The 14,429-nt window shown below is 38.6% G+C and overlaps 1 protein-coding gene across 1 annotated transcript in view; it reads left to right on the forward strand.

Annotated features, from left to right (window-relative positions):
* SEMA3D (semaphorin 3D) overlaps positions 1–14,429 on the forward strand; it is a 143,592-nt gene that overhangs the window by 55,899 nt on the left and 73,264 nt on the right. The window contains exon 4 of the mRNA XM_086609975.1: positions 8,097–8,257. Coding sequence (XP_086466101.1) covers positions 8,097–8,257 — 161 coding nt within the window. The remainder of the gene's footprint in view (positions 1–8,096; positions 8,258–14,429) is intronic.

Below are 14,429 nucleotides of genomic sequence, written 5' to 3' on the forward strand. Positions count from 1 at the left end.
TGCGTTTTTTTTTTGTGTTGCCTGTGCTTCAGAGCACAGACTAATCCCCATGCTTCATTCCCTGTATGTCCTTCATAAGATTCACGCCTTTCTAATTGCAGGTCATATGATTAGGCACCTGAAGGGAGCTGGAAGGTTCATGAGATGAGATGGTAGGCTAGTTAAAGCAGTAAAATTAATTCACAATCAGTGAGTCTAACTCAGCTTTTTCAAATAAGCCAGTTAAAGAGGATTTTGTCATTATTTCCACCCGAAGCCTATCATCGCTCTCTTGCTTTCTATGTATTCAATTGGATGATAGATTGAGAGGGACTAGAGGCTGGGAAATGGTTAACCAGAGCATGAAGAAAAGAACTTTGAGTTGCTGCAAGTTATTTAAAAATTGCAATTTTAACTGGAGAGAATTCATTTAAAACTCTTTTCCCAGGGTCAGTAAACTTGTAGGCTATTTGCCACTATGGATCTAATAATGTGGATTTTCAGAATTGCTTTAGGAATAGGTGAGTTTATAAGCCATCACCCTCAGAATAGGGCAGAGGTTTTATCTCAGCTGCTTGACACTCAGGGCATTGGAAGATAATTTTAAAAAACAGAGGTAGAGCTTGGTGTCTAGTTAAGTTGACAGTTGCTCTTCTATGTGGTCGAGAAGAAAACTGGCTTCTGATTTAAAGAACAGCCTAAAATTTTACTCTGCTAGATATAAGAAAGAAGTCTTACATTCTTAGAGAGCAATATCCCCTCACCATTAGGATACTTTGAAGGGAATTTGAAATCAGACTGAAATGGAAGAAAGCTGATTTCCTTCAAATGTCTCAGATTATTTAACCATTACTCAGGCTAAGATCTGTGAGACGTGAAGGGAAAAAAGATCAATTTAGTCCTGACAATGGAAAATGAGGAAATAGAGTCAATGAATCTTTTTGCATGTTCTATATTTCATTTAAAATTGAGAATTGGTACTATTTAAGTCCATCAATGTGCCAGGCTAACTTAATCAACAGCTGTGTGTCATGAGATGCCAACAATTATCTACATATTACTAAAGCTCATACGCTTGCCAATCATTTATATTGAATTACATTTGTAGTGCATATTATTCAAATATCCACAGTATCACTTTAAAAAAAAATATTTAATTTTGCCTTGGAAACAACAGTGAGTTTGCTTACTTTGGCAGTTTTGCAAGAAAGATAAAGTACTTGGGAAGAGGGAACCTGTGTAAATCCATGGTCTTAGGTCTTCTTCAGAAAAACAAATGTTTCACTCAGATACATTTTCAGTTGTAGTGTGTAAAGTTAATTATTTAGTTTGGCTCTATGAAGTTTGTGAATTCAGCCTTTGCATATTTTCACCAATAACGTGCAGTCATAAAGCAGCTTTTAATCAACCCTGCAATAATAACACTTTACAAATTATTTGTGCAGCTGTTTTACTAGTCAAATTTATTTGCAGTTAAAATACAACTAAAATACACTTTCATAAACGTAAGTGAAAATTGTTTAGTTCATGCTTTAACTGTGTATATTTTTGGTGGTAAGCATCTACCTATTTTGTTTTACAATATTACATTTTTGCAGATTTAAAAAACTCAGATTCAGACAAAGACTGCACTGTAGATTGATTATAAACCCCGGCTTGGAAATAGATGAACTAAATAACCTGTAGTAGTCTCAATTCTGATCTTGCAGAAGCACCTACTTTCAAGTGAGCTTTACTGATATGAAAGAGAATCAGGTCCCACAGCATGAGTTATTTCTTTTTTTTCCCAGTCTTTTTCCTCTTTATGGGTAGAGTAGCCGTTGTGAAGGTTGTCTGAATATAAGATGATCTACAATGATAAATCAAAATTAAAGTTGTAAAAAATGTTTTTACAGCACTACACAGAGAGAGCTATTGCATCTGTAATGAGGGTTTGAGAAGCACAGTGCCTAATGGAGCTACATTAATTGCTTATGATTTTTCTGGATTGTAAAATGCTGACAGATTTAACATCTATCCATAAGTATTTGAAAATAGAGAGGTGGGAGATGTTAAGGTTGCTGATTGCTGAGCAGGCCCGTAGAAGTGTCTGAAATGAAAATGCCCTGCAACAGGCTGTTCCTGAATTTTGAAGCTATCTTTGAAAAAGTTCTCTTTCCAGTGTCACCTTCCTAGACTGTAACACCCTCCTGGAGAACAATTCAGTTCTGAAAAAGGAACAGAAATGCCTAACTCCAAAATATGTGGTGGGGTACAAGGTGGTTTGGGACCTACTCAGAAAGAGAAACAAGATTTTGACACAATATTGTGCAAACAAGAAATCATTTTTTCTCTGTTTCCAGTAATCCATATCCTTTTGGAAAGGCCCTGCTGTGCCTTGTATATGACATTTTCCTCCAGGCCAAGTAAAATATATTCTATAGCAATGAGAGCCACATGGCATGTACAACAAATCACCATTGTCCATGGTGAGTTGCAGCTAAACAAAATATAGCTTACTTCTTGCAATTAGTAGTAGAAAAAATATAACTTACTTCTTGCAATTAGTAGTAAAGATTGGTAGAAGACTGGAACTATTCTCTTTGCCTTCATACAAATACATCTGGGGTCAATTAGATATTTTAAACTCCAAATACTTTAGGAATTAAGTAAATTGCTGTATTCATGCTACATTGATGTCTCTTTATCCCCAAAATTTAGTTGAGAATTCACACAATACCCATGTAAATTGTCAGGAGTATTTTCCAGCACGTGAAAGGACTTGCTCCTATCTAGAGAAAAATGACATGACATTTGTTTTTCACTGTATACGAAAATTACAGAATATACATATATCGCCTTTAAATTCAGAGTCCTTCAAAGGTGTCATTAGATGTAGCTGTTTTGAAACAGGCTGAGGAGTTCCCTTTCTGCCAATTTAGACATGGCCCATCATTAAAAAAATGCCTGTGACTGGCCACAGAGGCAATTCTGAGTCTCGCCCAAGCAGTTCCAGATTGCTTCATGCTTACACCATGCTGGAGTCGAGGAATGGCAGCACAGTCACCACATGTGACTTGAGGCTAAGAAGTCTAAATATGCTGTATAAATGTAAATACATATTACCAGAACAGGATGTCATTTTTTCATTTGAAGCCCTTGTGCTGTGGCTCTGCTGCTGGAGAATATTTAAGTAAGCAATGATCATGCCGTTGTGAGCCAAGTCCACTGAGATACTTTTCTAAACGAATAAAAACCAGTCACTAATACAGCTTCTACCACTCAGCAGTGAAATATTAACCCAGAAAGGGAGTTCGCTGAATATTCATTTAATCACCAGACTGGAAAAAAAAAAAAAGTTTAATTTTCAGTAAAAAAGCAAATACGCACTATAAACTGAGTGCTGAACATGTACTCATGAAAGACCATCCCTGTGACTAATTTGTTTTCTGTGCATTGTGAGAATGCTGTTTCTATATTAGCCTGGCTACAGAGATGCAGTGATTCAAATCAACAGCTTTCTCTAAGCTTGAAAACCACTGGGCAAACATGTTTTTCATAGTATATTTCTCCAATGTAATCTCGTTGATGATATTAAATATATCTCACTGTGAAAGGTAATTTCGAACCATAAGATTGGATTGTTTTGCTTTTATGGAGTGAGAACGATGATTAATTTGGCTGTAATTTAATCAATTCTTTGTTAATGTTTACTGGACAAACTTTATTAGGTCATGTTTCAGTTTTAATCTTATCAGTGGCCGTGTTCAGAGTCTTATTTCCAAGCTCTTTTCAATGGTTAGTAAGTGACTGACCAAACCTGATTCTTCACCACCTTGCAGCTTGTGTTGTCATTTGTGTCAATAAGAAATCAGTGTGCAATGCTGTCATTTCAATCATCTGGAACGTTTTACAGATGTTTTCCTGATGATGCAGTGAAACAAATGACTGTACAAGGCACCAGGCAGGGCTCATTCCTATTTGAGCGTTTCAGTTATGACATGACTTTTTCCCTCCCTGTTGTGGATGTCGTAGGTGGTTCTTTACTGAGACATACTAGAAGGATTAAGCAATAGATGACAAATTTCCTTTGGGGATGGTCACTACAGGGATCATTCCTTCCAAATTAGAAAGAAATGGGAAGTGGAGAGCAGTCTCAGTCATCTCCTTTCAGGTATGTGGAGAATTAGATCTACATATTTTGGCAAGTGACACACTTGCAAGGGCCCATGGATTGCATGACTCTACGCAATGAAAGTGCTTCAGAGCATTTGTGCAAACGTATCATTTATCCTAACTCAGATTGAGTTCCTATGGCTGGAGATGAGAAGGAATTTTTCCTCATATTCTGCATCTTAGTTACTCATGTCCCACAGGCGAGCACTGTAATATGACTGGAAGCTTGTCGCCAGAAGAGATTAAAAAGTAGTAGAGTGATATGGATTGCTGAAATACAGTAGCCTGTGAAATTAATGAATGCCTCTTGTTTGTTCGTGTTAATGCCTCTGAAAGACTAATTACTGGATATTGTGATCCTGTATTCCAGTTCCCTCCATCTTCATTGGGACACAAAACTGTTAAAGAGGGATTTAATCTAGACTGCAGAATTTATAAGGCATTCGTTTTTAAATACAATGGATCAGATAATCTGGTAATGCAATCAGCTCTTATGTCATGGGCGGAGAAGTGAAAGGCGATTACTCAGAAATGATGTGCACCAGCAATGCTCAGCTGATAAACAGCGTTTTAGAGATCAACCAAGAAGAATTTGAGTAGCCCAAGGGAGCTAAAACCTCCTGCTGTGCTGTGGTCAGCATCAGAGAACCCTTTCCTAATAAGCAGCTCCATCGTATCCAGTACCAAGGATTTCCAGTCAGAAAACATAAGGGAGGAGGTTTGTACAGAGTATGACATTTAATGAAGACACATCTAAATCACATGCAAAAATGAATAGATTTTCACTAGAAGCATCTGTCCTGTATCAGAGAACCCAGTAACAAGTCTCAGAAGGAATATGTCTTTATTCTTATTGAGTGAAGACACACTGGTAGAGTGAGCTAAGCTTCAGAATTTGTGTTTAGAGAGCTTTTCTTTTTCCTTTTAAATACATGTATTTATTTATTACACTGGTTTGGCTATTCTTCAGACAGGCTATTCATTAGCCAGCTCTAGTGTAAGAAGTAGTTTGGATGGGACTTAGGTTTTTATAGTACCATGCTAACCATAACTTGTTTCTAAGTGATCTTGCTGTCAATTAATAAGCAGGTCTTTTAAAGTGTTACTAATTTAGAAAACCAAAACAAGTGCCATCTTTGTCTTCAGAAAAGATAAGACAGTACTGGCGTAAAGCAGTGTAGTGCTTAACCTTGGATTTAATTTTTCAATGTGAAGTAAGATTTTTTCAAAGTACTGCCAAATAAATCTCACCTAGGGGAATAGGAGCCGCAATACAAGACAATTTGTTTTCAGACTCTACTGTAACAACATTCAGCAGTGAGTCAGACAAAACCACATGAGATTAAGTAGAAGTGACTGAGCCAAAAAATAATCATCCTAATTATATACCAGGTAGTCAGATTAATAATAAAATATTTTTTCTCCCACAGTGCTATTTATTAGCCAGCAACGAGACTTAGTCTTTGCTTTGCCTGTCACATGTTTTCATGTTTTGTGATAGACCTTGGAGAAAAATGTTTGGTTCGGTTTGTTTCTTTTTTGTTTGTTTGTTTGTTTTTTCCTTTTTATTTTGTTCAGCAATTACTCTGCAAAACACTGGCCCTTATTTTCATTATGATCAGAAACTGTAAATAAATTGTGCTATAGATATGACCTCTCTAGCAGGAAGGATGCATTGTCCATCCAGTGCCAGGAAGTTGGAAATACTCTCAATTTTATATTCGATAAATACAAGCTTTACTTTTCTGTCCCAAGATTTCTGAATAGTTTAGGTTGGAGAGTTTTATTGCGGAAGAACTGATTCACATGTTTATTTTTGTTCTCCCCAAATTAATGACTACCCAATAAGACTAAACTCTTGTCGTGCTCTTTTCTATATGTTGTTTGTGTCCTCATTCAAAATTAGGTCCACAGAGTCTTCATCAAGCAAAAAGTTAAAGACTTCTTACTTTACAGACTTTTGGCTTTTTTACAGAAGCAGCATAGATTCTTTCACTAGTTTAATAGAGGAACCTGTTTTTCTTAATTACCTTTTGAAAGAAATTGGAAGCCACTATTAAATCACGGTAAAAATTAAGCACCAAATTTGTACTTTTAATAGGGAAAACTTCCTGTGCAGAGAGGGCAAGGACACAGAAATAGCTACCCATTGCGACCTCTGTAAGGAAAGTAAGGACCTCAGGACCTTAGAGGAGTGGCTACTGGATGCTCCTCTTAATGTGCCTCTATATTGCCTTCATTTCGGTACTATGCCCTGGAGATATACCTCTGCTCAATGGTTGTTGATTCAAATCTCAATTCTTAATTGAAATTATAGTAATTGAAAATTTAAGTAACTTCTCTATACTGCCACCAAAACTTAATACTAGACAATGGACAAACTGAACCTTATATCAAACTTCAATACATATGATAGTCGTTACCTCCTTCCAGTTCTTCTCAACCATATGTAAGGCTTAATGTCCAAGTGAAAATCAGTAATGAGTGGTGTCCCTCAAGAGTCTGTTTTGGGATCTATGCTATTTAACATCTTCACAGACATAGTGGGATTGAGTGCTCTCTTACTCATCTTGTGGATGACACAAAGCTGAGTGGTGGTGCAGCTGATATGCTTGAGGGAAGGAATGCCATCCCTCATATGGTTGGACTTGGAAGGTCCTTTGACAGGCTGGAGGAGCAGGCCAGTGCAAACTATGTGAAGTTCAACAAGGCCAAGTGTAAGGTCCTGCACCTGGGTCAGGGCAATCCTTAATATCAATACAGACTGGATGATGAATGGCTTGGGAGCCACCCCGCAGAGAAGGAGTCGGGGATACTGGTGGATGAAAAATTGGATATGAGCCAGCAATATCCTCTTGCAACCCAGAAAGCCAACTGTGTCCTGGGCTGCACTAAAAGAAGCACGACCAGGAGGTCAAGGAGGATATTGTCCCCCTCTGCTCTTGTGAGACCCCATCAGCAGGACTATATCCAGTTCTAAAGTCTCCAGTACAAGACAGACATGGACCTGTTAGAGTGGGTCCAGAGGAGGGCCATGAAAATGATCAGAGGACCGGAGCACCTCTCCTGTGAAGAAAGACTGAGAGAGTTGGGGTTGTTCAGCCTGGAGAAGAGAAGGCTCAGGGAGAGAACTTATTGTCGTCTTTCAGTATATAAAAAAGATCTTATAAGAAAGATGGAGAAAGACTTTACCAGGGCCTGCAGTGACAGGAAAAGGGGCAAAGGTTTTAAACTGAAAAAGTGTAGCTTTAGATTGAACAAAAGGAAGAAGTTCTTAATGATGAGACTGGTGCAACACTGGAACAGTTTGCCCAGAGAAGTTGTGGTTGCCCCATCCCTGGAAGTAATCAAAGTCAGGTTTGATGAAGTTGAACAACCTGGTCTAGTGAAAGATGTCTGCCCATGTCAGGGAGATTGGGCTCTTTAAGGTCCCTTCCAACCCAAACATTCTATGAGCCTATGATACTTGCCACTTCTAACCAGTTTTCTGCTCCTAACTGTTCTTTCTGGTATTGACCTTCTTTGCTGCTTTGTATTAGAGTATCAAATATGATGAGATATTGATCCTCAATCATGTGTACTAATGAGTATGATAATATAGGCATACACTAATTTTCTTATAATGAATTAAAAGTATAGCATATATTTTGCAAAGGTCTGTCTTTTTTTGTTTAGAATTTCTGCTGAAGAATGCTATTTCTTTATGTCACAGACATAATTTATTAAGAAAATTTCATACATAAAAATGTTTTGTGAATGTAAATATTGCCCAATTTGGAAGTAAAAAACCCCGAAGAAAACCAAGGTTAACAGGAACAGTATTATGACCCTGGAAAGACATGCTCTAAGACTGCAGTTATCTCACCGGCATACTCCATGCTGGTTGCATATATTTATAAAAAAACACCAATGAGTCATATGTAAACATTTTGATTATAAAGATTTTCTTCATTTTCCCACAGACTTGCTGCTTTCAAACAGCTGCATCCCATTCCTGGGCTCAACAGAGGGGCTTGATTTTCGAACCCTGCTGCTAGATGAGGAGAGGGGCCGGCTGCTAATCGGGGCTAAAGACCACATCTTCCTGCTCAACTTGGTTGACTTAAACAAAAATGTAAAAAAGGTCAGTTATTTTCCACAGAGTTCATCTCATAAGTTCAATTTTGTTCTTTTTTCTGTCTTTCCTTTTTTTTCTCTCCCCTCTTCACTGTGTAACTGGCAGATTCATTGTGCAGTGTTGTGTACTAGGATTTCACAGGCTCACCTCCCATAGTTATACCGATTATCTTTAATAAATTGAATTTCTCATGATATGTACCTCCTGTGAGACTGATGTCCTGCAAGAGGTCAACTACCTGGCGAAGCCCTGCAGTGCACAAAAGTAATATCAAAATATCAGCGAAAAGACAAAAATGCAGCTCAGTGTGTTTGCTTTTCAATTTCTCTGGTCATGGTCACCCTCCTCAAATAAAGGATTTGATAGAAGATAACTGAAGACAGCTCTTTCCTTGCTTCCTGGCATCGCTGGGATTACATTACTGAGATATTACACAAATTGGAGGCAATGTGCATGGTTTAAATTATAGTAAAAATGTTAGTGGCAATTTTAATATTAACATTTGCATTAATATCTAGAATTACTAGTGATAGGAGAAGCTTCCACTGGGATCTACTGTGCTCCCTTGCTCATGCCGTGTGACAATGTGTTAACTCTGGATAATCAGGCGGTAATTTAGCCTTCAGTATTTCTAGCAAACACAATGAATCGGAGCTTTTGTGAGCACAATTGACTGCTACATGTAAAAACCAGATGCTTACACAAAAACACACAGGAAAATGGCTTTCCTGCTTCTTCCAGATATGCTACTTACTGAAGAAAATTTAAATTCTCAGCTGTGTTTGATATTTTCTTTAAGCACCAGAAGGAGGTTTTAAATTACTGTGTTCTGCTGTCAGCTCTGAAGAGGTAACTGCCCCTGAATTAATACAACTGCAGCGCAGAGGCTTAGCAGGTGTAACAGGAGACTATTTTACCCCACATGTTTGAGAACAACACTTGCTGTCATCGTATAGCAGAGATACAGTACCAGACTGAATATCTCATTTCTTATTTTGACTTCTGCAGTGCTCCATATGCCAGCTTCTTTAAAACTCAGATTCTGAGCGTTTCAGGAAATTTCTTCCCTGGGATGCTTTATCAAACACTTAACTTGCATCTGTCACCTCAGTAGATTTCCCAAAACCCAGCACCTCCTCAGGATATTGCATTAGTGACAGCATTATTCACATTGCAGGTTTTCAGACTCCAGATTGATTTCTGGCATAGGCTGTCTGTAGAAAACAAATGTTGATTGTGTGAGAAGCAGATTTCTGTTTCTGTGGGATGCTGCTTACCTCCTGAGAGATGCTGAGTGCTGTCACCTCCTGTTACATTCAGCGGGGCTTGATTAGTTCAGAGCTTTCTGGGGGCAGTAGCACCCTGCGTGATCCCCGGCCCCGTCCAAGCTGGTAACATTTTCCCTTTAGTCAAACCACCACTGATCATTACGGATGCCGTGCTTTCCGAGAAGAGCAGAACACAGACTGAGCCAGGAGAACTAGCGTACAATCGGACAGTGCCATTTAATAGAGATATTGTAGAGCAAAGAAATTCCAATTTCTATTGGAATGAAAATTTGTGTTTGATAAGCTGGATAGAGAATGTATGGCTACATATCTGTGGTAACCCAAAAGAAGGGAATAAAATTCATATTCACTTGCATATCTGGGCTAAAATGATTGTCTCCAGGTTCAAATATTTCTAGTTCTTAGTTTAACCATTAGGTCATCTTTAACTTTTCAGACAAAACACTGAGGAAAAGTATATTTAAATAGCTAAAGCTGACTGAAAAGCTTTGCAAAGCATCCTGGTGTGCTGACTTCCAAGATCTCCGTTGGCATTCAGCGACTTTATAAATTTACCCTCTTAGGCAAAAGCCCAGGTAACGTGAGATGATTTCACACAAGCGTTACTCTTTGGTTCCTCTGTGCTGGGCTGGTAGAAAAGTGTTTGGGGAGGGAAGAGATGAGATGAGGGAAGTTGCGTGAGAGGTTGTGCATAAATCTCCGTCACTGATGGGGTTTCGATGGTAAAGGATCCTCTGCAGTAGCAGTGAAGTGTCAGAAAGTAGCGTTCGCCGGCGCGGTGTTTAGACTGGCCGTGGTTTGGGTTGGCGCCGGGCCAGGCGGCTCGCTTCCAGCCTTTCCCGGTGCGAGGAAACCACACATGTCGGAACTACAAGGGTCTGAAGTGTGTCCTTTGTATTCCTCTGGAGTAAGAGTCGCCTGGCAAAAAAAATATACCTACTTATATGCAGCCACCGAAATGAGAAGTGATTGATTGGAATATTAAATTTCTGCCTATGAACGATGTGTTTATTAATGACTTTGAGGGAGGAGGGTTAAAAGACAGCAAGATGAGGGAGGTAAGAGGTGTAAGAGCTTTGAAATTTGAATGCAAGATTGTTCATAGTTTGGGATTTTCTTTCTTTAAAAAAAAATGAACATGAAGTGTAGAATGCTCTATGCTGAGCACATTCAGATTACTTTTAAAAAGCTCTCAATTTCAGATATTTGTTATATTAGGGACTACTGATACACCAAAAAGCCAAATGAGGATCCCAAACAATTTACTCTCAGAAAATCCTCATCTGTGGATATAATTACTTGGCAAGATTGCATTGTAGATTCTGATGCTCTGTATTCAGATATTTCTGGAACAGTATTCAAAGAAACATTCAAAGCATTGTATCCTTTTCTCTTCTTTAATGTATACATACATATAATTCAATAACTTCCTTTTTACAACTTAATTACTTACCTAAATTAGCTAATTTAACTTACTTATATTAGGTTATGGCTTTATTTCCTGGTATATTTTTCCTGATGAAATAAAGCAATAGTTCTTCTGGAGTTCCAATTTCTTAAATCATTGTAGTTTTTATTCAATTTATTGTGTAATTGGTTGAAAACTTCCTTAGCTGACAGCTTGAAAAAATCCATTCAGTTTCCAGTGGTTAAAAACCTTATTATAAAAGAACAGTAAGTACCATAGTATAACAGGAAAGTCTTACAGAATGCAAGACAAATGCAGAAAGCTAAAATGGTTGCACTCTACAAATATCTGAAGCTTAGCAAAGGATAATAACCTTTCTGTAGCAGGGATATAATTTCTATGATCTTGTCCTGAATAGAAGCCTTCAGCTCTCACTGCAGGAATAGCATTACCAAGTGCCATAGTCTTTTCTTGAAAGATCCTTAAATGCCTGACAAGTGTTGCAAGCTATTTATAAACTGGAGGATTTGTGGTTCCTTCCTATGAATAAAATAAAGACGTTCAGCAAAAGAAAGCATAAAAAAGCAGCAACCCAGGACATTGCAAATGTAGACAATAAGTCTGAAGACGATGATGCCATAATCAGTAGAAGTGCAGTGTAAAACAAACAAACAAATGAACATGTTTAATAACATGAGAGGCTGGAAAGCTGGAGAAGGAATTCTACAGGGATCCTAAGCTCTGGGATCCTGCTGGAAAGATTACGCTGGTACACAGAATTTTCTTGTGAGCTTGCCTAAAGCCTTTGTTATTTTACTCTTTAAACTATATAAACACTAAACGCAAAATGCAGTCAGATGGGTAAACACTTATGAAATAGCTGCAAAAAGTGGTGCACCTTTCTGTAAGTCCTGTGCTTGCTAACAGTGCAAGCAGGGTTATATGTCAGCACTATTATCACTGTGTAATCTGCAGCGCGACCCGCCCATCTCTTCAGGAATAGGAATGCTATCAAGGGCTGACAAGCTTTTGAAAAGCTGCCAACCTGCAGGAGCTGTCAGTGCTAGAAGACACAGCCACATGTGGGCCAAATAGATAAACATGTCAGATCCCCAATAGCAGCTTTGGAACAAGTTGTTTTCATCTGCCTCAGTGCGTATTGGCACAGGGTCACACATTGTCATTGCTTGGAGCATCCTTAGTTTGTAGTTGCTACTATTTTTTTGACATTACCAGGTGCAGCGGTCTTGTGACTTATCCTTCAATATACTCTTGTGTTGATTTTTATCTATATTTCACAGCAAAAAAATATATACATATATACATCCATACATCAGCTGTGTAAATGCTTATGAAATAGCTGCAAAGAAATTCTACATCTTTCTATAACTTCAGTGCTTACCAATGGTCCAAGTGGGCTTGTATGCCAGCCCTATTATCACTAGGCAATATTTGCAGTGTGACCCACCCATCTCTGAAGGAGATGGAATATATATACAAATACAGATGCATGTTTATGTAAAACAGCATCCTCAAGATGTAGGAGCCAATTTTTACCTTCATTGTACTGGGAAACCTCCTGTCAGTCTAAATAAGCATTGTCTCATTTAGGAATGAACCTGGTGGGAGTTTAGCCAGCACTGAAGGGAGGCTTTGGTTCTTACCATCAAGCCAGAGCCTCAGGAGTACACACAGTGTCCAAGATGTTTATTGCAGCCTTGAAAAAAAGTAACACCAAAATTGGTCCTTCCTAACCAAACACATGCTGCTTATTCTATGTCAAAAATATTTGGCTCGCTGCCTGTTAGCAAAAGCTATTGACTGTCTGAGGATGAAGTTTTCTTGACCTGTCAGCAGAAAAAGCCTTGCCAGCAGACATCAGTGAAGGCCAAAGAGTAACATGGAAACCACTGGAGATATCTAAAATTCTGGGGGAAGTGGGGGCATGAAGTGGAGGCATGAAGACTGGGAAGTCTAGAATAAACCCAGTCAAACTGGAGGAGGATGATCTTGAGTTCATTTGGGATCACACTGTTTGTTCTCAGTCTCTGGATAGAAAAAATTCTAAGAAAAGAATTGATGTGAGGTTGAGATTTGACCACGGCAGGGTTTGACCCTCTGCACACAGGGAATTAGCTCACAGGTGGAAAAGTATGCTGATAGCCCTGCTTTTGAAACAAAGGTAGCTTTTCTGGGTGTTGCAGTTCATAGGATACTCATTTCCTCCTATTTTGGAGTATTTCCCTTCCTCCCAAAATTAATAGAAATAGAAACCATCTTATCTATCATTTGCAATAAAACAAGACTGGTTCTACAGATTTTCTGTGTAGTTTAGTGTCCTGTCCCCAAAGATGGTCAGCAGTGGGCTCTGAAGGAAGAGTGTGAGAAGAAGCTACAACAGTGCTTCGAGTTAGGGACTTCCAGAGACAGAGGTGATGCCATCATGCTTGCTCGCCCTTGGAGGAATCTTATCACTGGGCTATGTAACTCTTATTTTGAACCTCTGAAAACCTTTTGGAGTCCATAAAATCATTTGAGAAGCTTAAATTTAGGCACCTGTGTAGATAAGGCGGAAGCTTTTGAACAATGTTTACAGACAGAAAACAACAGATGGGGCAAGACGTGAAGAAAGCAGTGTGTAACCAAAATGACAGCAATCCTAGGTGGAAGAGAGTGTCTCTGTTATTTCCTTTTGCATTGTTGCCATAAATTATGTTTCCATAAACATCCGCTGTCGTTTTTGTATTTTACCCATATGTTTAGGTATAAAGAACTGCCAATATCCTGCTCTCTAAAAACATTTGCTCATATTGGGCTTTGACTTTTTCAGAGGTAGGATTTGTCTTCAGTCTGCAGTGATAAACATGTCAGGAGCACTGCCATTTACCCTAAAAATCCTGGTGTATGGTTTCCTTTTTGGAGAAACAGATGGTAGTCAGAAGTCTGCTGTGGCTGCACAGTGGAAAATGAAGTGTAAAAGCACTGAAGCCTTTCAAGATTTAATCCAGTGTAAATGAAATCAGCATCTGGTCCATTTTCTTTAAGCTTTCACATATGCTTACAACATACACATGAAAATGCACTTTCCAGAAAACCCTTCAGTACTGAAAGCACTGACTCCTATGACAACACAACTTCAGCTGTGTTGGAGAGTGGATCACAGTTAAGAGGAGAACCGTGGCTTGTGGAGATCTCACTTTGTCTCAGACAAATGCAATATAAAAAGCCCATGTGATTCTAATAAGAGGTTTCACTATAACTGCCACCTGCCACCTTTAAGCTACCGAAAGTCTGTGGATTTTTCATCCAAATACACAACTGTTATTTCCCTCTGATTTCCAGTGCATTTTACTCAGGTTGACAGCACTGTGAAGATAAAGAATGCCATACACTGGCTTTGGAGCTTCCCGCAGTGTTGTAAATCACTCTGAATTGTTTCCCATATCCTCTCTTCCTCCTCATCCACCATATCAAATTATGT

Source organism: Tauraco erythrolophus, chromosome 4 (assembly GCF_009769465.1).
Source record: "Tauraco erythrolophus isolate bTauEry1 chromosome 4, bTauEry1.pri, whole genome shotgun sequence".
In the NCBI taxonomy this organism is placed as follows: Eukaryota; Metazoa; Chordata; class Aves; order Musophagiformes; family Musophagidae; genus Tauraco; species Tauraco erythrolophus.